This window comes from Rhincodon typus, chromosome 3, assembly GCF_021869965.1.
Source record: "Rhincodon typus isolate 14 chromosome 3, sRhiTyp1.1, whole genome shotgun sequence".
Lineage (NCBI taxonomy): Eukaryota > Metazoa > Chordata > Chondrichthyes > Orectolobiformes > Rhincodontidae > Rhincodon > Rhincodon typus.
The window spans coordinates 121,074,541-121,101,317 of NC_063334.1; the positions used below are offsets into that span (position 1 = coordinate 121,074,541).

The 26,777-nt window shown below is 42.6% G+C and overlaps 2 protein-coding genes across 2 annotated transcripts in view; one reads left to right on the forward strand and one right to left on the reverse strand.

Annotated features, from left to right (window-relative positions):
- The window catches only part of mfsd10 (major facilitator superfamily domain containing 10), a 45,243-nt gene extending 27,849 nt beyond the window's left edge, over positions 1-17,394 (forward strand). Inside the window, exons 9-12 of the mRNA XM_048595433.1 lie at positions 1,458-1,548; positions 9,912-9,959; positions 12,206-12,295; positions 15,558-17,394. Of these exons, the coding sequence (XP_048451390.1) occupies positions 1,458-1,548; positions 9,912-9,959; positions 12,206-12,295; positions 15,558-15,661 (333 nt within the window). The 3' untranslated portion in view covers positions 15,662-17,394. The remainder of the gene's footprint in view (positions 1-1,457; positions 1,549-9,911; positions 9,960-12,205; positions 12,296-15,557) is intronic.
- Positions 17,395-18,301: 907 nt separating this feature from the next.
- The window catches only part of LOC109917035 (adducin 1 (alpha)), a 99,457-nt gene continuing 90,981 nt past the window's right edge, over positions 18,302-26,777 (reverse strand). Inside the window, exon 9 of the mRNA XM_048594118.1 lies at positions 18,302-20,954. Within this exon, the coding sequence (XP_048450075.1) occupies positions 20,605-20,954 (350 nt within the window). The 3' untranslated portion in view covers positions 18,302-20,604. The remainder of the gene's footprint in view (positions 20,955-26,777) is intronic.

Consider the following 26,777-nt stretch of genomic DNA (forward strand, 5'->3'; position numbering starts at 1 on the left):
AGAAGGAGAAGTGGAAGGGAGGTAGGGATGGCTTGTGAAAAAGTGCAGTAAGGGCATGGTGGTGGGAGGGAGGGAATTGGGAAGCGCTGGATGGAGGAAGATGGGATTTAAGGTTGGGGAGGGAAATATTCCTCGATTTCTTTCAAGGAAAATACTGTCTACCCGAGGCAGGTCTGAGAGTATTGGCTGTAGATGCTTTGTCAGAATGCTCGAGGAGATTTATCAGAATAATTTCAGCAATGAGAGATTTTAACCACACCATTGTTCTTCTCGGAGCAAAGAAGTTTCCGTGAAGTTATAAAGTAGACCAAAATGAACTGTTTGATCAACCTGAAGACGAGAGGACATCTGTTTAAAGTTTAGGGCACAAGATGCAGGGAGGAACATGAGGAAGAACATTCTTTATGCACTGAGTGGAACTTGGAGCCTGTGAGGGTTGTAGTAGAGGAGAATGTCATAGGGAAATTGGATGGGCAGAGAGCAGGAAAATGGTATCACTGGGTTGTTGGGTGGACAAATAGCACAGGCTAAATGGGCCAAAAAAAATGACCTCCTCTACCATTATGGCCCTTTGCTTGTAAGTCAGACGTGCTCTTTGTAACTCCCTTGTGTTCCACTCCCTGAACCACTGGAGAAATCAGGGAGAATTGTCACTTCTTTGGGGCTGGAAAGCCATGCTCCCCTCCACTCCTTTTCTTCTCTCCTCCCCTCCCTGACTTCCTCTACTCAACTCTCCTATTGCCTCCCTCCTCTCCCCTCACCTCCTCTCCTCAACTCTCCGCTCACCTCCTCTTCTCTCTCCTCTCCTTCTCTCCTCTCCCCATTCCTTCTGTCCACTCCTCTCTCTCCCTTACCTCTCCTCTCTCCTCACTTCCCCTCGCCTCCCCTCCCCTCCTCTCCTCTCACCTTCAAAGGGCTGCTGGCCAGTCGAACAGCTCGTGGCTCCCTGGTCACTGCCATGGGAACAGAAATGGTGACCCTTGCTAAGACTCGGACACCAGCAAACCCCCTGGACACCTGGAGTCGAGGTGATGGTAGGCGCAGGAGAAACCAGGGTGTGGCAGGTGCCACACTATAAGATCCGGGCGAAGGGCATGGGGGGTGGCAGTTTAGGTCAACAGGATGAGGTAGGGGAATAAGAGGATTTGGGGGCACAGGGTGCAGGTGGCATGACTTCTGATGAGCCAACAGGAAAGCGTGGCACTCCGTCTTGTGCTGCCAGGCTCGGAACTCCGGTTAAATCTCCCTATTTGGTGACGGGGAGCCATTAATTGGTCTCTTAAGGGCCTCGGTTTGCTCAAAGGCAGCAAGGCCATTAGATGCCTCCTGATAAGACTGTGGTAGGCGGTTAGGCCAATGCTGAGGGAGAACCGTAAAATCCATATCGTGCGCTGATTTAAGTGCAATTCCGGCAGAGAAAAGATCTCCTTTTCTCATGACATATAATTTCTCTTCAGGCAATCGCCCTGCTGATTCCAGCTTTTCTTATCATTGGCTGGGCCAACACAGTGCTTATCCTGTACATCGGTCTCCTCTTCTACTCATTCGGTAAGTTATTGAAGTGAACTGAACGTCTTTAATGCAATAAAACAGCCCGAGGAGCGTCCCAGGACCAGGATCTTGAGATTCTGTAAGAAATGGAGATTTCCAGCAGGTGACTGAACCCTTGTTCAAAGAGGTGGGTTTTAATCAGTGTCTTAAAAAGAAAGAAAGGGAGGCAGAGAGGGAATTGCTGAAGGCACAGCTGTCCACAGCACAGAAGGTTGAAACTGGAATAGTGTAGACATCTCCAAAGGATGTAGGAGCTGACAGAGATAAGGACTGATTGGGGCTTGGAAAAATTTGAACACAAGGGGATTAAGATTCTAAAATCAAGGCCAGGAGCTGGTGGAGGTCAGTGAGCAGAGCAGGTAGGTGGATGGAGAATATATGATGTGAGTTATGATACAGACAGCAGGTTTTGAAGAGCTAAAACTTACAGGGAAATAAAACCTTCTACTTGATTATTTGATAAGTTTCATTGTGAAGCTTCAATCAATGCTACAGTTCTTAATCAGATATTTTTAAAAGATCTCAAATAAAAGAACAGAAAATACTAAGAGAGAGGATAGTTTAGGGTGCAGACCACTGGAACTCTTGTGATCCAAGAAACAAATCTTCTGTTTCAACAGGGCTGGGAGGTACTTTACATAATACAAAGCATCATCCCACAGCTAATCAGTCTGGCTAAAATGCCCTGTCTCTCCAAGAGGCACTCTCTTTCTTCTTTGATGTGGGAGTGCCGGTGTTTTCATAGAATAGAATCCCTACAGTGTGGAAACAGGCCCTTTGGCCCAACAAGTCCACACTGACACAAAAAGCATCCCACCCAGACCTATCCCCCTAATCTACACATCCCTGAACACTATGGGCAATTTAGCATGGCCAATCCACCTAACCTGCACATCTTTGGATGTGGGAGGAAACCAGAGCACCCGGAGGAAACCCACACAGACACAGGGAGAATGTGCAAATTCCACACAGACAGTCACCCGAGGGTGGAATTGAACCCGGGTCCCTGGCGCTGTGAGGCAGCGCAGTGCACCCAATGAAGGGACTGGACTCCAAAAGCTTGTGTGATTCCAAATAAACCTGTTGGACTATAAACTGGTGTCATGTGACTTCTGACTCCATCTCCGATGCATTGATGATCATTGGTTGACTTTGAATGCACCACACTTCAGAACAGAGCTAGTGTCCTTTGTGAAAAAAGGACGTGGTGACACTGGGGAAAGTGCAGCAAAGGTTTATTAGCATGATCGGAGGTCAGTTAGCTCAGTTGGCTGTATGGATGGTTTGTGATGCAGGGTGGCCCCAACAGTACAGGTTTGATTCCTGCACTGGCTGAGGTTACCACGAAAGTAAACATCTTATCAACCTCTCCCCTTCACCTGAGGCGCAGTGACCTGCTGACTATTTCCAGCATTCTATTATAGGTCATTCTAAACAACCGGTTCAGTGATGTTATTACATACTTTTGGAGCAGCTGGGACTTGAACCTGGACCTCCTGGCTACCAAAGATAGGGACACTACCACTGCATTTATGAATGGAACATGGAACTTATGATCACATGGCACGTGAGCTAGATGCATTTAGGGGAAGATTGATAATTGTTCCAATCTCCTTTATCAAATGGAAAGACACAGACTAAATTCAGAAAGGTTGGAGGAGAATCTGAGGAATATGAACACTGGTTTGAAACTGTTCAGCTAAACTGTAAATGCTATGTAATACGCTGATCTTATGTGCAACATTACCTTCTGCTCTGATTATTCTTCAATAATTGGGAACTTGATCGCATTTTGGGGATGTCATTAAACTGGGAATGCAGAGGTCTGGACTTATGCTTTGGGGATATAGGTCGAAATCCCAGCATGGAAGCTACTGGAATTTAAAATTCAATTCTTAAATCTGTTATGTGAAGCGAGTCTCAGTGTGAAACTGTCATTGACGGTTGTAAAAACCCATCTGGTTCACTAACGTCCTTTAAGGAAGGAAATCTGCTGTCCTCACCTGGTCTGGCCTACGTGAGACTCCAGACCAACAGCAATGTGATTGATTGTAAATTGCCCTCTGAAATGACAGCTACTCAGTTCGTAGAATCATAGAGGTCTACAGCACAGAAACAGGCCCTTAGGCCCATCACATCCATGCCAGTCAAAAGCAGCCATTTAATTATTCTATTCCTGTTTTCCAGCACTTGGCTCATACCCTTGTATGTCTTAGCCTCACAAGTGCTTATCTAAATCCTTCTTAAATGTTAGGAGGGTTTCTGCCTCTCCCACCCTTACAACAGGGAGTTCCACATTCCCACCACCCTCTGGGTGAAAAAGTTTTTCTCCACATCTCCTCTGAACCTTCTGTCTCTTACCTTAAAAACTATCATCCCAGTCATTGATCTCTTCATCACGGGGAAGGTTTCTTCCTGTCTATGACTCTCATCATCTATACATCTAAATCATGTCCTCCCTCAATCTCCTCTTCTATAAGGAATACGGCCCCAGTTTATGCAATCTTCATAACAGAAACTCTACAGCCCAGGCAACCTCCTGGTAAATTTCCTCTGTACCCTCTCCAATGCAGAAACATCCCTCCTATAATGTGGATTCCAGAATTGCAAACAATACTCTAGCTGTTGTCTAACCAACATTTTATCCAGTTCCAGCATAAACTCCCTGCTCTTAACTATGTTAATCAAGACATAGAGTTTAAGTATGCCTTCTTGACCACTTTATCCACCTGTCCTGATACCTTAAGGGAGCAATATACATGCACACCAAGGTCCTTCTGATCCTCCACAAAAATCCAAAGAACTACGGATGCTGGAAATTAGAAGTTGCTGGGAAAATTCAGCAGGCCTGGCAGCATCTGTGGAGAAAAAACAGAGTTAATGTTTCGGTTTGAGTGCCCCTTTGTCAGAATGCACTGAAGTGTCACTGGACCCGAAACATTAACTCTGCTCTCTCTCCACAGATGCTGCCAGACCTGCTGAGTTTTCCCAGAAATTTCTGCTTTTGTCCCTCTTATCCTTGGTGCTTCCCAGGATCCTACTATTCATCACGTGTTCTGTTGCCTTGTTTGTCTTGCCCAAGTGCACTAGATTGAATTCCATTGGCCATTGATCAACCCACCCTACCAACCCTTCTATATCCTCCAGTAGTCTAAGGCCATTCTCCTCACTATTTATCATTCACCAGCATCTTTACACTTACTGATCAACCCTCCTACATTCAAGGCTAAATTATTGATACAAACCACAAACAGCATGGGCCCCAATCACTGAACCTTGTGGACTGTACTGGGCACAGACTTCCAGTTGGAAAAACAGCACTGGGCCATCACCATCTGCTTCCTACCACTTTGCCAATTGTGGACCCAATTTGCCAATTTCCTTGGATCCCATGGCCCTTCAATATCAGTCCCTGCAGGACTTGATCAAAAGCCTTGCTGAAGTCCAAATAAACTACATCAAAAGCATTGTCCTCGTCTACACGCTTTGGTCACCTCGAAAAATTAAATCATGTTGGTCAGACATGACCTCCTCTTAACAAAGCCATGTTGGTTGTCCTTGAGTAATCCCTGCCTTCGCAAATGCAGATTAATTCTGTCCCTCAACTACTTCCAGTAGTTTCCCCACCATTGAGGTTAGACTGAGTGACCTGTAATTTGCCTGGTTTATCCCTTGCTCATTTGAATAATGGGCAAGTATGGAAATGTAACAAATGCTGCCCATGCCAGCAACACACACATCACAGGAAAGAATTAATAAGGAAAGATGTTATTGAATGGGAAAAATGAAGACTGTGAAGGTTCTAACTTGAGATTGATCAAAATCACATATCATGTTGAACACCTCCATTGATTCTCCCCTTTATCTTTTTTGCTGTATGGAGAATAACCCCAGTTTCTTCTGTCTCTCCACAGTACTCAGGTCTATCTTTCCTGGTTCAGCTTTCATCTGTCAAATTCCAATTATACAATCTTTTTATTCCACACTGGAGAAGGCATGTTCAAGATGCCCAAGAAGTACTGATGAACTAGAGCAACTTTCAGAGCTCTGGCCTTTTGTATTCTGGTTCCAAAGTTGACTGGTTAGGTCTCTACTCACACCATTGAGCACTGTTCTGCTATAAGAATGAGGGACTACAGTTATGTAGAGAGAAAAAACAGGGATAGAGTAGAGAAAACTGAGTGGAAGTTCAAGAGGGTGTTCAAAACTATGAGATAACCAAGGTGTAGAGCTGGATGAACACAGCAGGCCAAGGAGCATCAGAGGAGCAGGAAAGCTGACGTTTCGGGCCTAGACCCTTCTTCAGAAATGGGGGAGGGGAAGGGGGTTCTGAAATAAATAGGGAGAGAGGGGGAGGCGGATAGAAGATGGATAGAGGAGAAGGTAGGTGGAGAGGAGACAGACAGGTCGAAGAGGTGCAGATGGAGCCAGTAAAAGTGAGTGTAGGTGGGGAGTTAGGGAGGGGATAGGTCAGTCCAGGGAGGACAGACAGGTCAAGGGGGCGGGATGAGGCTAGTAGGTCGGAGATGGGGTGGGGCTTGAGGTGGGAGGAGGGGATAGGTGGGAGGAAAGATAGGTTAGGGAGGCAGGGACAAGCTGGGCTAGTTTTGGGATGCGGTAGCGGGAGGGGAGATTTTGAAGCTTGTGAAGTCCACATTTAAACCATTGGGCTGCAGGGTTCCCAAGCGAAATATGAGGTGCTGTTCCTGCAACCTTCGGGTGGCATCGTTGTGGACATGTCCTCTGAGGAATGGGAGGGTGAGTTGAAACGTTTCAAGACTGCGAGGTGCAGTTGTTTAGTGCGAACCGAGCGTAGGTATTCCGCAGAGCGGTCTCCAAGCCTCTGCTTGGTTTCCCCAATGTAGAGGAGGCCACAATGGGAACAGCGGATACAGTATACCACATTAGCAGATGTGCAGGTGAACATCTGCTTGATGTGGAAAGTCTTCTTGGGGCCTGGGGCCTGGGATGGGGGTGAGGGAGGAGGTGTGGGGGGAGGTGTAGGGGCAGGTGTATCACTTCCTGCGGTTGCAGGGAGAAGTGCTGGGTGTGGTGGGGCTGGAGGGGAGTGTGGAGTGGACAAGGGAGTCACGGAGAGAGTGGTCCCTCCGGAAAGCAGATAAGGTACCACCCCACCAACCGTGTCTCCCGCATTTCCTGCAACTCATCCCTCACACCCCCTCCCCGCAATAACAACCAAAACAGAATTCCCCTCATCCTGACGTACCACCCCACCAACCTCCGGATCCAACGCATCATCCTCCGACACTTCCGCCATCTGCAATCCAACCCCATCAGCAAAGACATTTTTCCCTCCCCACCCTTATCTGCTTTCCGGAGGGACCACTCTCTCCGTGACTCCCTTGTCCGCTCCACACTCCCCTCCAGCCCCACCACACCCGGCACTTTTCCCTGCAACCGCAGGAAGTGCTACACCTGCCCCTACACCTCCCCCCTCACTCCCATCCCAGGCCCCAAGATGACTTTCCACATCAAGCAGATGTTCACCTGCACATCTGCTAATTTGGTATACTGTATCCGCTGTTCCCGTTGTGGCCTCTTCTACATCGGGGAAACCAAGCAGAGGCTTGGGGACCGCTTTGCGGAACACCTACGCTGGGTTCGCACTAAACAACTGCACCTCTCAGTCGCGAACCATTTCAATTCCCTCTCCCATTCCTCAGACAACATGTCCATCCTGGGCCTCCTACAGTGCCACAACAATGCCACTCAAAGGTTGCAGGAACAGCACCTCATATTTCGCTTGGGAACCCTGCAATCCAATGGTATCAATGTGGACTTCACAAGCTTCAAAATCTCCCCTCCCCCTACTGCACCCCAAAACCAACCCAGCTTGTCCCCGCCTCCCTAACCTGTCCTTCCTCCCACCTATCCCCTCCTCCCACTGAAGCCCCACCCCCATCTCCTACCTACTAGCCTCATCCCACCCCCTTGACCTGTCTGTCCTCCCTGGATTGACCTATCCCCTCCCTAACTCCCCACCTACATTCACCTTTACTGGCTCCATCCGCTCCTCTTTGACCTGTCTGTCTCCTCTCCACCTATCTTCTCCTCTATCCATCTTCCATCCGCCTCCCCCTCTCTCCCTATTTATTTCAGAACCCCCTTCCCCTCCCCCCTTTCTGAAGAAGGGTCTAGGCCCGAAACGTCAGCTTTTCTGCTCCTCTGATACTGCTTGGCCTGCTGTGTTCATCCAGCTGTACACCTTGTTATCTCAGATTCTCCAGCATCTGCAGTTCCTACTACCTTCAAAACTATGAGGTCTTTTTAGAGCAAGTAGCAGAGAGAAACTATTTTCCTTTAGCAAATGAGTTGGTCACCAAGGGACATGGATTTAAATTGGGTAAAGAACCTAAGGCGAACTGAGAAGAAATTTTTTCACACAGGAGATCATTCAATTCTAAAAAGGGTGCTGAAGTTGGATTTCATAACAATTTTTGAAAAGGCAATGGGTGCTTACATGATCAGAACTAATTTTGAATGTTATGATGGGAAAGGAGGCATGTGGCATTAACTTGGATAGCATTTTCAATGTGCTGGCACGGACCTGATGGGATGAATGGCCCATCTCTGTGCTATTGGATTGGATGATAATTCTTCTGGAAAACTCAAAGGGTGGCCCTTGGGTAATTAAATACTGCTCTCCACCGGTCATCTCTGGTATATTTTCACAAGCAAACATTTTTCCTTTGCGAATACAGCAGGTCAGTCAACTGGAGGAGGTCATAGAACAATGTTGGATATCCTGCAATCAATCTAAAATGAATTTCTGCATTTGTTTTAAGTGTGCTTTGCTCTCTGAATGTCATAATTTAGTGCAAGTGTCATAATGGTATCAACATCCTGGGGGTTACCATTGACCAGAAATTGAACTGGACTAGCCATATACACACTGTGTGTACAAGAGCAGGTCAGAGGCTAGGAGTCTTTCAGTGAGTAACTTACCTCCTGACTTCCCAAAGCCTGTCGACATCTACAAGGCACAAGGAATGTGATGAAATACTCCCTGCTTGCCTGGATGGGTGCAGCTCCAACAACATTCAAGTAGCTTGACACCATCTGGGAAAAGCAACCCACTTGATTGGCACTAAATTAACAAACATTCATTCCCTCCGCCACTGATGCTCAGTAACAAAAGTGTGAACTATCTACAAGATGCACTGTAGAAATTCCGAAGGATTCTCAGACAGCACCTTCCATGACCACTTCCATCTAGAAGGACAAAGGTAGCCGATGCATGGTAACATCACCACCTGCCAGTTCCCTTCCAAGCCACTGAACATTCTGACTGGGAAAAATATTGCTGTTTTTTCACTGTCACCGAGTCAAAATCCTAAAATTCCCTCCCTAAGGGCATTGTGTATCCACCTACAGCACGCGGACGGCAGCAGTTCAAAAAGGCAGCCCACCACCATCACAAGCGCAACTAGGGAATAGATTTTAACCCAGACAGTATACCCGCATCCTAAGAACAAAAAAAAAATTTTGTGTAGCGAAGGACCGTTCAGCCCATCATGCCCAGTTTGTCCTATTCCCCTGGTACATTCCCTGGCAACCATTCCTTTCTTCTCTGGTTTCCTTTGGGAAGTTACCATTGAATCTCCCTCTACCATACTTTTTTTTTCTTTATTCCTTCATGGGATGAGGGCGTCACTGGCTAGGCAGCATTTATTGCCCATCCCTAGTTACCCAGAGGGCAGTTTAAAAGTCAACCACATTGCTGTGGGTCTGGAGTCACATGTAGTCCAGACCAGGTAAGGATGGCAGTTTCCTTCCCTAAAGGACATCAGAGTTACAGATGGATTTTTCCAACAATCAACAATGGATTAACGGTCATCATTAGATTCTTAATTCCAGATTTTTATTGAATTCAAACTCCACCATCTGCCATGGCAGCATTTGAACCCAGCTCACCAGAACATTATCTGGGTCTCTGTATTAATGATACAGTGATAATGCCACTAGGCCATCACCTCCCCATGAGGCAGTACAATCCTGATCATGATAACTGGCTGGTTAAAAAATCATTGCTTCTCATTTCCCTTCTGGATAAAACCTGACATTGAAGTGTTAAGTCAGAAGTTTTTTGTTGCAGTCTTGCCTTGAAGAGAAATGGCTGGAGGAAATGGGCAGGATTTGCAGATTGATTAAAACTCTGTCATTCTGTGGCTGATTATTTCCATGTGATGGTCGGGATGCCTTACTGGCTCCCCAACCTTGTACAGTGAGGAGTGGAAGGAACCTTCAGTGCAGGGTGAAAGAACAGAGCAAGTCCAGAATGATATTCATGTTTTCGTTCAGAACGATATTCATGTGATTTTTTTCTTGTCTTATTCCAGCTGCTGCGATAGTCATTCCCTGCCTGTCTGCTGTGGTGTCAGGATATGGTAAGTGTGCATAAAAGCTGCACTTTGTAGATCCAACCAAGACTCCACCACTTTTCAGTGCTTTGACCATAGGAATGGGGGAGGAGCAGAAAGGATCGTTTGCTTCTCCCTGGATTGTTCCAAAGTTTAGAAATAAATTCTGAAACTTGCATCTATCCGTCATATTCAATTGCTTTTTCTGTTGTTATTGATGTTTACATTGTTGCATCTTGAATTTTTTTTTGGTGCTCCTCAGAATATTGACAATTATAGGAACAGAGGGAGTGCTTAGCCCTTTTCAAAAAAATTCAAATATGGAATGTGGACATCACTGACAAGGCCAGCATTTATTGCCCATTGCTAATTGCTCTTGAAGATGGTGCGGAGCCACTTTCTTAAACTGTGCAGTCTATGTAGTGAGAACAGTCCCACAGTGTTAGTGTGATTTTGAGTGGCCTGCTGGACCATTTCATAGGACCATTTTAGAGCCAACTATATTGTACTGGGTTTAGAGTCACGTAACGGTCAGATTAGGGCAATTACTGATCCAGATGGATTTCTGTAACTATCGTTTGTTTAATGAGTTAGAATTCCATTAGGAGGGAGTTGATTTTGGATCCTCAGACAGTTAACCTAGACTTATTACTAATTGAGTAACATGACCATTATGCTACTATGCCTATTTTACTGCTGAATGAGACTACTATCTGAGCTGTGTCCTGATACTGCTTAGCTGCCTTTACCCCATATCCCCTAATATTAATGATTTATAAAAAAAATTTAAACAATTTTACCTTGATTCCACCTTCCCTATTTCCTCCTGAAATTGAAAATTTTCAGTAGAAATCTCTGTATGCAGTGGGTAAGGGCTCTCTCAATCTGATGTGACTTGAAGGTGTAATATTGGTGGAAACCACATTCCAGGTACAACAGGTTATTTCCCTTTACTTGAAAATCCAGAATTTAAGGGTTGTAATCTCAGGCTATGGAGTTAGCCATTTAAGACTGAGATAAGAAAGATATTCCTCACTGAAAGGGTGGTATATGTTTGGAATTTTACAGCATATAACTGTTGAGTTGATTTTAGAGTTTAAGGGAATCTAGGGATTGGGGAGTGGGGGAAATGAGGCAAAATACATATGAGCCTTGGTTTTAGTTAAGGAACCAGATGGCCACCTACTGCTCCTATTTATATGCTCATGATTACCTGATTCAAGAGTGTGCTGCCAGTTAAGTTGATGCTAACATTTAAGAAGAAATTTAATACAATATGAACATACAAATTAGGAACAGAAATAGGCCATTCATCCTTTCAAATTCTGCTCCATCATTCAGTAAGATCATGGCTGATCTGTTTGAGTTCCAAATTTCACATTCCCATCTATCCCCAATAACCTTTGATTCTCTTTGCATAACAGGAATCTATTTACCTGCTATAAGAATATTAAATGACCTCACATCCACCAGCTTCTGAAGCAGAGAATTCCAAAATGGCATTGCCCTCAGAGAAAACAAAATCCCCTCATATCTATCTTGAAAGGGTTGACCTTTAATTTTGAAAGAGCGCCCCCTTGTTTTGGACTTGCCCACAAGAGAAAGCATCCTTTCCATGTCAGCCTTGTCAAAACCATTCAGGATCTGATAAATTTCACATCACTTTTCACTGTTTTCACTAAAGTTTTAGAAGAAAGCCAAGCCTATCCAATTTTGCCTTGTAAAACAACTCATTCATTCCAAGTATCAATTGGGAAAACCTCCTCTGAAGTGCTTCCAACACATCTACATCCTTCCTTGATAATGAGTCCAAAACTGCATAAGAATATCTTTACTTCTATGCTCAATACCTCTCATTATAAGGAAAAGCATTAGTTAGGCTTTCTCAATACTTGCTGTTCCTACATACTAACCTTTTGCGCTAGAACACCTAGATCCCGCTGCACCTTGGAAAAATACAGTCTCTCACCGTTTAGATTTTTTTAAAAAAACTGCCTGATAAAGTGAACAACTTCACATTTTCTTATATTATAGTCCATATGCTAGATTTTTGCCTACTTTCATAACCTATCTATCTTGGACTTCATCCTTGTTATGTCACCTTCACTGCTGTCCCACCTATATTTGTGTTATCTGCAATTTTAGTCACCATGCCTTCACTCCTCTCAGTAAGTCACTGATATAATTTAAAGGAGGAGCTTGAGAAAATTGGCTGTGGACAAGGGAAAAAAACACGAAATTGCAATAAGATGAGGACTTTGTTTCCAACTTAGGTGCAGCTAATCAAAAAGGAACTGTGATGGGAATTCTTCGCAGTCTTGGAGCTTTGGCTCGAGCTTTGGGACCAGTCATGGCAGCTACTGGTGAGAAATTTTATTTTCTTACTCAAGGAATGTGGGTGTTGCTGGCAGGGCCAGTATATGTTGCCCCTCCCTAATTGCCCTTGACAAGTTGTTGGGGGGTGGTCAGCTGCCTTGAACCGCTGGAATCCTTGGAAAATGGGCAGATTCACAGTGGTGTTCGGAAGGAGTTTCAGGATTTTGACCCACCAACAATGAAGAAACAGCAACATAGTTCCAAATCAGGATGATGTGTGGCTTTGAAGGGAACTTGCAGGTGGTGGTTGTCCCATCTATCTGCTCCCTTTACCTCTCTCACCTAGAAGGACATGTGTTTGGAAGGGGCTGTCAAAGGTGCCTCAGTGAATGAATGCAGTGCACCTTGTACATAGTACATACTGCTGCTACTGAGCTTCAGTGATGGAATAAATATTTATGGATGCGGTGCCAATTATGTAGGCTATTTTGTCTTGGATGATGTCAAGCCTCAGTGTTGTTCGAACTGTACACATCCAGGCAAGTGGAGACTATTCTATCAGACTCCTGACTTACGCCTTGTAGATAGTGGACAGCCTCTGACCTGCTCCTGTATCTATGGTATGTATTATAGTTGCTCCAGTTCTGTTTCAGGCTAATGGTAACTCCCAGGATGTTGATAGTGGGGATTATCTTTTGGAGAAGGTCATTGCTTGGCACTTGAGTGGTACGAATGTTACTTACCCAGATCAACCCAAGCATGGTCTTGCTGTATATGGACACAGGCTGGATCAATACCCGAGGAGTTGGGAATGGTGCTGAACATTGTGTGATCGTCAGCGAACATCCCCACTGACCTTACCATGAAAGGTTATTGATCAAGCAGCTGAAGATGTTTGGGCCTAGGACACAACTACATGGAATTCCTCAGAGTAATGTCCTCAGGGTATCTCCCAACAACCACAATTATCTTCCTTTCTGCTAGTTATGAGTTCAATCAGAAAAGAGTTTACCCTCTGATTCTAGTTTTGCTGGAGCTCCATGATGCCATACTCAATCAAACTCTGCCTTGATGTCTAAGGCAGTCACTCGCACCTCTGGAGTTAGCTCTTTTGTCCACATTGAACCGAAGCTGCACTGGGATCAGGAGCTGAGTGACTTGTAAAGTTTAAATCAGTCTTACCATTAAGGGTAAATACTAGGGTGAAATTTGGTGCTGAATACTATTATGAATGTCAGGAGTCCAAATTGGGATTTCAGAAAGCAGATGAAGTTTATGCTCCAGTCTGTAGTAAAGGTACAGATTGCTTTAAACATGTACCACTTATTTATATACCATTTTTACTGCAGTAAAATGTCTCAGATGCTTCAACCCGAATCACATAAAGCCATGAACAAAAACAAAGTTGCTGGAAAAGCTCAGCAGCATCTGTGAAGAAAATATCAGAGTTAACATTTCAGGTCCGGTGACCCTTCCTCAGAACAGTTCTGAAACTTTCAAAACTTTGTTTTTGTTCCTGATTTACACCATCCGCAGTTCTTTTGGTTTTTATCACATAAAGCCATAGTATTGCACACTGTCAAAAGCATAAATTTTTGCAGATAGTATATATTGCTATATATGTATTTTGCAGGAAGTATATATTGCTGCTATTGTGTGTCAGTGGTGAAGGAGATCAGGAGAAGGAAAGTTGGGGAATTCTAAAGTGTAGGATCTAGACAGCTGAAGAGAATTGGGATGACAATTAAAGGTGTTCATAAAACCAGAACTGTTCCAATGTACTCTTTTTATAATTAACATATGACTTTGTTTTAAACAATAGGCTAATATATTATTGCAGTGATAATTACTTTTAGGGATAAGTTTACAAACACTTAGATACAAACACTTAAATAATTGTTATTTATTTAAATGATGAGGTTAAAATAAAATGTGTTAGTTAAAAAACATTAGGCTGTCTACTGACCAAAGGACTTTTTAGTTTTCAATGCAAACCTCAACATTGTACAAACGGTACAAATTTAAGCCAAGGGAAAAATTAAGCACATACTAGAGTTGTTAATCTCCCCAGAAGGATTGCAAATGGCTACTACTTGGATTTATGTAGGGCCTTTAATGTAGTAAATTGTCCCAAAATACAGCCTGCCTTCTGGCCCTCTCACATAGCAAAATTATGGCAGAAATTGTAGGTTAGCAAATCTCAAATAATCAATTTTAACCTTTCGGGTCCAGTGACCCTTCTTTAGAACTGTTCTGAAGAAAGGTCACTGGACCCAAAACAGTAACTCTGATTTCCCTCCACAGATACTGCCAGACCTGCTAACTTTTTTCCAGCAATTTCTGCTTTTGTTTTTGATTTCCAGCATCTGCAGTTCTTTTGTATTTTCTCCCCCTCAAATAATCAATGATCATACCTGGAGTAAAACAGAAATGATGATAAAGGTGGGAGAAGTTTGGGAAATGGAGGAAATTCCAGAGCTAGGGTCAAGGTTGCTGAACCATAACAAGTAGGAATGAATTGGCAGAGGAAGTGGTCGATGCATGTACAGTTACAACATTTAAGAGACATCTAGATAAGTACATGAATAAGAAATGTTTGGAGAGAAATGGACCAAATACAAACAGGTGGGAATAGTTTAGTTTGGGATTATGGTCAGCATGGACTGGTTAGACTGAAGGGTTTGATTCCATGTTGGATGACTATTAATTAATAAAGTATAACAAGTACAGGGTGGCACAGTGGTTTGCAGCACCAGGTTTGATTCCAGCCTCCGATTTGCATCTTTTTTCAGTGTCTACGTGGGTTTACGCCGGGTGCACTGGTTTCTTCCCACAGTCCAGTAAGTGAATTGGCTATGCCAATTGTCCGTAGTGTCCAGGGATGCGCAGGCTAGGTGGATTAGCCATTGTATAAATGCAGGGTTACAGGGATAGGGTCTGGTTCTGGGTGGAATGCTTGTCGGAGGGTCAGTGCTGACTTGATGGGCCGAATAGCCTTTTTCCACATGGTAGGGACTCTATAATTCTAAAATCGATGATGTACAAAGCAGGCAGATTTGGAGAAGCACCAATTGTATGTAGGGTGAGGTTATGAAAGGAATCTGAAAACAAGGAATAGTGCAAGAACACCTGAGAGTAGCATTTTTATGCTTATATTTTATAAATTCAGGACTTGAATTGCAGTTGATCAATTGCAAGTTTGCAATTTTTCTGCTCAAATGTGGCCTGTTGCAGGTGTGATGTTTGTGTTGCAGCTAATGGGAGGCAAAGGTCGTAAAGAGATTAAACATTCTTCTGTTTTGCCTGCAGTTTACTGGCTGACAGGGGCAGAGGTTTGTTTCACCGTCACCAGCTTCACCTTCCTGATCCCGCTTGCACTTCTTACAATTCCCAAAGTGAAGAAAACAGAATGAGGACCAGAAGAAATGAACTGGCCATGTAAACCTTAGTGAGGACTGCACTGGATTCGCACTTGGAACAACAGCAGTCTTTAAAGAAATCTTAAAGCAGGCAATAAAGTATACAAGCAACTGCATATCAGAAAAAAAATGTTTTAACAAAGAAGTACAATGGTAATGTGTAGCTTAACATTGAGAGTATAGTGAACAGTTCCACAGTAAATGAGTTGACAGAGTTTAACAATGGTAACAATATGGTCAAAGGTTTTTAATAGCCACTTGTGCGTCATTTATACTTTGCTCCTTGGGTGGGACTGTGCTAATTTTTCCAGTACTTTAATGGAGGTTTGGCTTTATCACAGTTAAAAGCTATAATTTGGAAGATTAGGTAATGCATCCTCCAACTCTACTTCTAATAAAAGTCATCAAACTAAAATGGTAACACATTTCTCTCACCACTGATGCTGCTTTGACCTGTTGTGTTTCCAGCATTCCTTGTTTTTCTTCAGCATCCGCAGTATCTGTGCTTCAGTTCTGGGTTCATTGTTTATCTTTAGCTTGGTTGCTGCCTGTAATATCCTGTTGGAGAGGAGTTTGGATCTGTCTGAACCTATTTGCACCTAGGTATGGACAGACAGAATACCATTTTCCCCATCAGTTTCAGAGATAGAGTAGGATCTGAGGCATGTTGCTAATAGAGCAGCAAGATCTATATCATTATTGTTATACCTCAAAGTTTTCTATTCACTGGCATTAAGATTTGCAGATGCTATCCAATACTGAATCCATTGAAAATTAATGCAGGATATTAGTGTTTAGTGCTAACAGTTGAAAACCTGAACAGGCAAATGACTAGGCGACTATGAAAGGAATGTACCAGAGATGGGATCGGGAGTGATACATTTATCAAATGCTGACCTCCTTTTGAAGGAATTGAGAATCTCAGTATGAACAAGATTGTATCGAAAGACCATGGTGATTTTGTAAATTGTATCTCCTCCTCCTCTTGCAAAAATACTTACAAACTGTGTACTGTTTCAAAGTTGTACATCATTGCCATAATTGACAAGAGGAATGGACATGGGATTAGTCTAGTTTGCAGAGCTTCAGCTATTTGTACCTTCATTACCTAAGCAATGGTAAATGTGCCTTCTTAGGCCTAATTCCAAAACCTTACTTAGGCACTGCTTCACCATCATTTCTCATCCCACAATTGATGATCATGCCATCAGCTATCTAAATTTTAAGCTCAAATTCTCTCTCAACTTCTGCCCTCTACCTCTTTTAACACCCTCCTGAATGCTGTACCTACCTTTCATGCAAAGCTGTTAGTCACTTCATCTAACATTCCTTCCTTTGCGTGGTGTAAATGCCTGATTCTGTCTCTTTCCAAATACACCGTACAGACGGCTGAGTATTTCCAGCATCTGCAGTATTTTGTCTGTTTTTAAACCTGTTAGTGTAATCAATACCAAAGAATGATTTGACAATACAGCCTCATGCAGCAACTGTTTTGAATTCCTATTATTGCGGTGTTGTCAAAAAGCTTCAACTGCATTGAAATTACAGGTTTCAAAGTGAAATACGTAATATATAAACTTGTGGGATTAATCATAAACCAAGTCCCCATATAAAATTTGCCATTACATCTTAAAACTAAAATGATAAACGTACATGTATACTGTGGCTGTCTTGCTGTATTTTGATATCAAACTGAAATACTGTAGTTGCACTGTTTTGTACACCAATTTATAAACTTTCACTTAATTTATTTGTCTGTGCACACCGTCTTCATAACAAAGCTCGAGGAGGCTATCTAAACTCATTCATACAGTAACATTCTTCTTTCCAATGACAGCAAGCAGTTTATTACATGATTCCAGGTTCTTGTCTCCACTGCCCTACCTAGAATTCATTCTATTGTGAAGAATGGACTTCTTCTCAGTCCTAAATTTGTCTTTTGTTCATCCCTTGATATGTTTCGTTATTTTTGCCTTCTGTTGCAATTTTCTTTGACCTACTAGTTTTGTGCCCTCATTTTAACTCGCGTCCCCTGTTGTGTCCCCCAGTCTTGGGAAATTTTGTTCCACACCAATGTCTGGTGTGAACTCATTTTCCCTCGACATTCCCCAACTAGTTTCCTGTTATTTTAGCCTGTGTCCAATACCGTGTGTTCTGGTTTAACTGGTATATTGCTACCTCATGATTTAGCTAACCTTTTGCACTTTCATGTCTTCATTCATGAGATGTCACCTTCCCTACAGCCTAATTCCTTTTGAACATGGTAATGAGTCACCATCTTGAATTACTAAAGCCTATGTGGTGTACGTACACTGCAGTGCTGTTAAAAAGGGGGCTCCCTCCTGCTGGAGAGAGAGCCGAGTGTTTTCAGAGCATGTCTTTCGCCTTTGAAGACTAGGGCAAGCTTGTGGAATTTCAGTTTCTATCTTTAATTTCATGTTTCTGTGCTTTTAAATCCTCCTACCCAGCTGAGGGTTAAAACCAGAACTGTTTCCTCCCTCACTTCATGGTAACTATTCTAGAGCAGCACGGGTTGGTCTGTCAGCAGGATGCTTGGGTGTTTTGTCTTTTATTTCTCTCTATTGAAAAATGATCAATAATGTCCCTGCCTCAAATGAAAGAAACAGTATTACATTTTAAGGTTTAAAGAAAAAAATTTATTCATAAGTGAAACTCAAAAATGTTACAATGGAACTTAAAAAAACAAAATTAATAAATTTCTTCAAAAGTAATAAATTCTTTTACTTCATGTAGTGGTAGAAGAATTGGAAAGAGAATAAAAATCAGAGTTTACAAATCTTTTATATAAGTGGAGATGATTAAGAACTGAAACAAGAATCAAAACTGGAATAATTAGAGATGGCATGTGGTTAATATTCAAGTCTGACAATTCTAACTGTTTAACAAAAATGAGCTTAAAATTGCTTGGTGTACAGAAGTCATACAAGGGTAAAATACAAGCGGAAAGCCAGAAATGCCATGCAGTCCTCGTTACATATCTTATTTGCAAAACATACTCCTTGCTTTTTGATTTGCTGCCACTTCCACTATGGCCCTGCCTCAACCCACCAGCAGACCTGCTTTGAAAGGGGAAGTCAGCAGCTGGGCTTCAACATGTGAACCACATTGTTAAGTCTCCAGCATAAAAGTTACAGATACCCGAACCAAGGCTTCCCCACTGGGGATGAAGGAATTTCAGCCAGAAACCATAGGCAGTGGTGCCTGAAGTTTTCTGTGTAGAGGGAGTAGGCGGTTAGCGCCAAATGATGTAATTTATGTACACCAATACCTCCCCAGTGGATTGTGTAGGTTTCCACCAATCTTATGTTACTGTTCAGAAGTTTTAAAAGCAATCGTCTCCATATTTATTGGAGAAATTAAGATTATGAGAACATCAGTTGCAAGAAATAGACCATGTGTTTTAATTATGTAAAATTGTGAATTTTTCATATCCAGTATCACGACAAAGAATTAAGGACATTCTGCAGAGATTGTTCCTCTCCTTGTTTAGTGAAGATAGGATGGGTCAGGCAGCATGTACATGGCATATTCCAAGTAGCTTTGGCTGTTGCCTTATTAAAAACAGGCCTCAAGTGGCTTTTATTTGTATTGTTCACATTGTAGGATTTTATGAATTTATTTTCCTCCATTAGTAACAGAGTAGGGCCTTGGCACAGGGCAAAAATTGACCCTCTCCTTTCTATCCAATTTCTCTTTCAGGCATCAAATCTTAGAAACATAATAACTCTGTTGCTGAATCTGTTACATTTCAAAGCAATATATTAAAAAAGGGACACAACATGTTAGCCATTACACAGAATTCCCAGCTAAATGAAACATCCTTTAAATGCCACATATACCTACATAAACAATCACTGCACTTCAAAATAATTGGAGCGGTTTCTCTAGAGATACAATAGAATACTATATAAATGCAAGTCTTAATTTTGTTTTACATACAATTCCAGCATTGAAGCACGACTTTACCATCAGCTGGATCTAACTCTTCTGTTAGTAAAATACAGGTATGTTGTGTACCTTTTTTCCCCTCCCTTCCAAACAACCACACAATGTACTTTGACTGGTGTAGCAAACAAAAATGGGTGAGTGAGTCACCAGATCCACTCAACCAGTTCATGTTAAGCTCCTGAACACAAAACAATGAAGATTGGTCATGCCGACCACCTCGCTCCGAGAAATATCCAAAAGTGGAAACTCATTGTGTGACAATTCCCAGGATAGAACCAAGCATTGTTGACAGATCCCGTACCAAGTTTACCAATGGGCTGCAGTCAACAATTGCTTTAAAAATTGTGCACAGACAAACCAAGGAGAGAAATTTGCCTGAAACTGAAAAGATGATAGTCATGATTCAGCAATTTACCTACAGCATTCATTTTCATTTATAAAGTAAGCAACTCATGATCTGTGCCAATTTACAAGTCACATGTAATAACCTTCCTTTAAAACACATCCCCACACCATTTAGGCAGCATTGCAGATGGCTGGTATTTAACAGTCACAGGATGTCTCACCTGTAGTAAAATTTATGTCATTACTACAATATCTGCATATTACATCGACAAAGCAATTAATTCATCATTACAATATAATCGTGTTAAAAAAAGGCTTCCTCTGGTTTCATTATTCTTCTACCTCACCCCAAAGTGGTAAACCATGCTGCAATTAAACACTTAGCGGGTTGCACCTACTGCACTGAAAGGATTAGCACCTTTTTTTTGTTTTATGTCAAAAAATGTCCTGTCACTTTCCATATCAATCAAGCTATACTAGACGTTTCTTTGCATTCCGTTACATGGATGTTTTTAATAAGACATAACACTAAACAATACAACCTTGTACATTCTAAAAATGAATTAGAATCGGTCTGCAAAATGAGGGCATCCTGCCTTCCCCAGGTAAAGACTAAATTTTTTTTAGGATTCGCTTTTCTTCTTGTTCTTCTTCAGGAAGGAAGGAGTGCGGAACTTTTTCTTCTTCTTCGAAGGTGACTTGCTGGGAGACTCATCGCTAGCTGCATCTGCCATGTCCTCAGCTGGTGGCGTTGGCACCTGCTCAGGTGGTGGTGTGGAGGGCACTTCTTGGAGCTCAGCCGTGGTCAGCTCATCAAGCTTCCTACTCAGATCTTTGCTTGGGCTGTCCGACTCCTCTTTTCCAGAAGTCGGGAAGGTCAGCGCTTCCGAGGGCTCATCAGGGGTGAGGTCTGGCAGGGACTGTTGGAAAGTTGCAGCACTGTCATCCTTGCATGTCTGTTCCACTTGCAATTCTGAAGAATTTATAAAAGAACAAAGTAAACAAGCGAGAATGCAAGTTTCAGCTTGGCCACACAACTTCAAGGTCTTCATACTGTTGTCTTTTGGAATCCATTTAAGCATTCTAATAAAATATGAAACGGTCAATTACAAAAACCATAGTATTTTTTATTCCGCTATTATCTAGTGCCTCAAATAGATCAGGGGTCAGAATTGTTTTATAATAGTTGCCATGCTTTCCTGCCAACCTCCCATCTCCGATCCTTTAAGGTTCATTCATGCAAAGTTCTCCTGCCTTAATCCTGGCTCACATCACGTTTCATTCACACATTACCACTAACTCACACTGGCTTAGTTTGGTTGCATCATAATTTTAAAATTCTCATTTACACATTCAAAACATTCCATGACCTGCTCTTCCTAGTGATCTCCAAGAATATTTCTGACCTCATCATGCGCCACTTCCACACCTGAACACCAACAGTCATATCTTTAACTGTCTAAACCATAAGCTTTGGAATTTTACATTAAAATTCTTTCTCTCTGTCCACCTTTAAATCACTCATTCAAACCTACCACTTTGACTCAGCTTTTGACCACCTAACGGAATGTGGAAATTACTATCACAATGAGTGGTTGAAATGGATTGCTAAAGTGAGGGGGAAGGTAGACAAGTAATAAGGGGAAGGGAATAGAGAATAACAATGGTGGGTTGAGATTACCAAAGATGGGAGGACACTTGAGTGAAGGGTTAACATTGATATGGAGTGATTGCACAGAGTGCCTGTTTCTGTGTTAAAATTCTTAACATTTATGTGATATCTTTTAGTGCAAGTTGTTGTTTTAACCAGTCTGGCACACCAAACAGAGTCTGAAATCTAAAACTGTTTTAAACCTTTCGCAGCTTTAAAATACTTCTTTGGAATTTCCACTCTAACAAACATCTCCTCAAGCATCATCAATTAACTGAAAGACTGCACTGAGAGGTGCACTGACAATTGTCATTCTTCCCATTTTGTGAGGAAGTGCTTCAACTCCAATGAAATTTTAAACTATGGCGAGAATGCAATATCACTGCTCAAAGTATTGTGGCACAAATGTTCATACAGCCACAGCATCAAGTAGAATCCTCAGCAGCACACTTCTGTAAAATAAATGCTATCCTATGCTTCCTAGAAGAACAATTCCAATCTGTGGCAAAGTGGTATATAATAATTTCACATCAAAAGTATACAGGAATACTGTTTTTGTAATTCAGTCCAGAATACTGAAACACTGTTGTCATCAGTGAATATGTAAATCACTGATGCTACAGCGTGGTCAAGGAAAATATACACTTGCAAATAATTTCATAAATTGGCTTACAGCAGCTCAATGCATTGACCAGAAGGTGCACAGCACTGTCAGAGGTACCCAGTTTTCAAAAGACATTTTAAAAGCATTGGGCAGCACGGTGGCACAGTGGTTAGCACTGCTGCCTCACAGCACCAGGGACCCAGGTTCAATTCCAGCCTCAGGTGACGGTCTGTGTGGAGTTTGCACATTCTCCCCATATCTGCGTGGGTTTCCTCTGGGTGCTCTGGTTTCCTCCCACAGTTCAAAGATGTGCAGGTTAGGTGGATTGGCCATGTTAAATTGTCTGTAGTGTTCAGGGAGGTGTAGATTAGGTGAGTTATAGGGGGATGGGGCTGGTGGGATGCTCTGAGGTTCGGTGTGGACTTGTTGGGCCAAAGGGCCTGTTTCCACACTGTAGGGATTCTATGATTCAAATTGGTGCCCTGTCTGCCCTCTTGGGTGAAATTAAAAAAAAACAGCAGGGAAATTCTCCCCTTGTATCCTAACCAACACACTATATGGTTATTACCTCTTTGTGTTTGTGAGGTCTTGTTAAGCAGAAATTATTTACCACATTACTACAGCAACCAAATCTTTGAAAAGATATTTTGTTTGCTGCAAAGGGTAGATTAATGCCAATCCTCTCCTGCAAGGCATCATATTGCATCAGGGCTGGATTTAAATCCAGGCTGATGGGGGACTTGCTTTTAAAAAGATGATTTTTAAAAAATTAATAGTTTTTTCACTTTTAAAATATCCTTAAAGAAACTTTAAGAAGCTAAATTACACTGTTGGAGTAATTAGAAGGATTCAATCTACCAACTGCTAAAGGCAGTATTTGAGAATCTTTTCAATATTTTCAACCCATCATCTGTCAGCATGCCATGGTTCTTGAAAGCCGAGGGGTTTAATTCTATTTTAGAGCTGAATGTGGGCAAGAAAGCTAAATCAATCCATGATATTTCACTCATCCACAGTGACCCAGCACAGCAAGAAGCCATTTCTAAAATACACCAAAAATTTTCTGCCATCCTGTGTGTTTGTTACTCTGTGTGAAAACCTCTCAGACATAAGCTCTGTATTTGCATTCCATTATAGAATACCTGCTGCTTCATATTATGTGCTGCCGTTTCCATCTCCTGTCTCCAAATCCGTCCCACTACAATGGAACTGTTACAAAATATTTAATCTTCAAGATCTGTACAATAAATGTTCTTCACAACTCTGGTTATAAAGTAAATCTCTACATTTTCCCCACAATTCAGGATCATATTGCTCTTTTCTCTAGCTTGAGGTAAAGACAACAGATAATAGAAAACAAAATATAGGAGCTTTGGCATAGGCAGCAGCAAGCTCACAGAGCACTGTGGTTAATGGAATCTTGGTTTAGTTACTTCTTTCAGTAGAAAGGGCTAAAGATCAATTATTGTACTTCTAATTAATTTTATTGTAATGAATGAAGATTTATGGCCTTCCTTTGATGGCAAACACTGGCAAGTAATTTCTAGGCTGGATATATTCAGGTGTTATAGCAGCAGATTTCAAGAAGCCATTGCTTGAATTGTGAAGAGATTAGACAGCTTGACTGCCACTTTCTAAAACCTGATTTAGTTAGTTAGTTCTGGTATTTATACACTAAAAAGTCAGACCATTTTAGTATTTTGTTTATATTCCTGAAATTTTACACACCAATTTTTTTTAAAGTAGACACGTAAAAATATATTGAAAAATGTGAGCTAGAAACGCAAACGTAAAATATTCAGCATCTTAGTGTGTTTACCATACAGACTTACACTGAATACCAAGTGCAGACTTTATCTCATCTTTCACAGCACACACTATTCAAAAATGCATCAAGGAATTAAAATTAAACAATGTTAACAAATTTTTCATTTGGAAGATATATGTACTCATCAGATTACCAGATATCTAGATAAAATGAAACTGGAAATTTATTGATAGCGCACAATTCTCTTGCCTGTCTTATCAAAAATAATATACTCTGGATCCTTGTGAGAAAACAATGGAGTAAAATCAAACCGATTTCTAAAATTTCAGGAGGTGTGCAGTTTAAAGTAGGCAATTAACCAGGAGGAAATGGAAGTGGGAACAGGAATGCGAAAGCTGGAAGCCATGCACGCAAGTCTTGCAGGGTTAACTGAAGCAGCTCTAAACATGAACGCACAATACTTACTATGGTAACAGGTACTCTTTAGCACATCCAGCTCCTGTTTGTAATGCAGCCACAGGAAGGCGGGTGGAGGAAAAAAAAAAGCACAAGAAGAAAAATCTATGCATTCATAACAGCCGATTGTGTTAAACAAAAAAAAGAACAGAACAATTATTACAGAACAGAGAAATCAGATGAGATCAGTGAATGGAAAAACTACAACAGGACAGTGACTAACATGACAGAAGGTTGCACGAATACATAAATCAGATTACACCATTTTTCTGTAATCACTACTATAATTAACTGCTGAGAACAGACTAACTCGACCCGTTCCATAGAATAATATAAAGTACTTTTATTCTGGTCAAAAATCTAAGTTGGACTTGAAATAAACTAATATACCTGTGCTTTTTGGTGAGATATAAAGCACCCTGCAGGTCAAATTGCAGACAGATGTTTTCCTACATTCACTTACTAAATCTTTAGATTTTCCGAATAAGAACTGTTGCTTAAAACCTTTTCTAAGTAGCCAGGGAATGAAGCTGATTTCTTCTGTAGCCCGAATACAATTCACTCTAAGGAGGTGATGTTCAACTTGTATAAGACACTTGTTAGATCTCAGCAGGAATATTGTGTGCAGTTGTAGATATCACATCATAGAAAGACGTGAATGTATTGGAGACAGCGCAGAAGCAATTTACAAGAACGGTTCCAGGAATGAAAAACTTCAGTTGAAGACAGATTGAAGAGAAGACAGAGGAGATCTTATAGAGGTTTTCAAAATCATGAACAAGCTGGATAGAGTAGATAGGGAGAAGCTGTTCCTGCTTGTAAAAGGAACAAGGAGGACATAGATTCAAAGCGATGTGCAAAAGTAGTAAGAGTAATGTGAGACCAAAAAAAATTCACAGGGACTGGTTAGTGTATGAAATGCACTGCCAGAAATTGTAATGGAGGCAGGTTCAATTGAGGCATTCAAGAAGATTATATGGGTGGAAATAGTGTGCAAGGGCTGCGGGGGGGAAAAAGCAGGAGATTGACACTAGACCAAATGGCCTCCTTCTGCAGTGTAACAATTCTATGATTCTGTGATTCGAATCCATCTAATCTCCTGGAGGTAACAAGGTGTAGAGCTGGATGAACACACCAGGTCAAGCAGCATCAGAGGAGCAGTAAGGCTGACCCTTCTTCAGAAATGGGGGAGGGGAAGGGGGTTCTGAAATAAATAGGGAGAGAGGGGGAGGCGGATAGAAGATGGATAGAGGAGAAGATGGATAGAGGAGAAGATAGGTGGAGAGGAGACAGACAGGTCAAAGAGGCGGGGATGGAGCCAGTAAAGGTGAGTGTAGGTGGGGAGGTAGGGAGGGGATAGGTCAGTCCAGGGAGGACGGACAGGTCAAGGGGGTGGGATGAGGTTAGTAGGTAGGAGATGGGGGTGGGGCTTGAAGTGGGAGGAGGGGATAGGTGGGAGGAAGGACAGGTTAGGGAGGCGGGGACGAGCTGGACTGGTTTTGGGATGCGGTAGGGGAAGGGGAGATTTTGAAGCTTGTGAAGTCCACATTGATACCATTGGGCTGCAGGGTTCCCAAGCGGAATATGAGTTGCTGTTCCTGCAACCTTCGGGTGGCATCGTTGTGGCACTGCAGGAGGACCAGGATGGACATGTCGTCTGAGGAATGGGAGGAGGAGTTGAAATGGTTCACGACTGGGAGGTGCAGTTGTTTAGTGCGAACCGAGCGTAGGTGTTCTGCAAAGCGGTCCCCGAGCCTCTGCTTGGTTTCCCCGATGTAGAGGAGGCCACAACGGGAACAGCGGATGCAGTGTACCACATTAGCAGATGTGCAGGTGAACATCTGCTTGATGTGGAAAGTCTTCTCGGGGCCTGGGATGAGGGTGAAGGGGGAGGTGTAGGGGCAGGTGTAGCACTTCCTGCAGTTGCAGGGAAAAGTGCCGGGTGTGGTGGGGCTGGAGGGGAGTGTGGAGCGGACAAGGGAGTCCCGGAGAGAATGGTCCCTCCGGAAAGCAGATAAGGGTGGGAGGGAAAAATATCTTTGGTGGTGGGGTCGGATTGCAGATGGCGGAAGTGTCGGAGGATGATGCGTTGGATCCGGAGGTTGGTGGGGTGGTACGTGAGGACGAGGGAGATTCTGTTTTGGTTGTTATTGCGGGGAGGGGGTGTGAGGGATGAGTTGCGGGAAATGCGGGAGACACGGTTGAGGGCGTTCTCGACCACTGAGGGGGGGAAGTTGCGGTCCTTGAAAAACGAGATCACGGGAGTGGAATGCCTCATCCTGGGAGCAGATGTGGCGGAGGCGAAGGAATTGGGAAT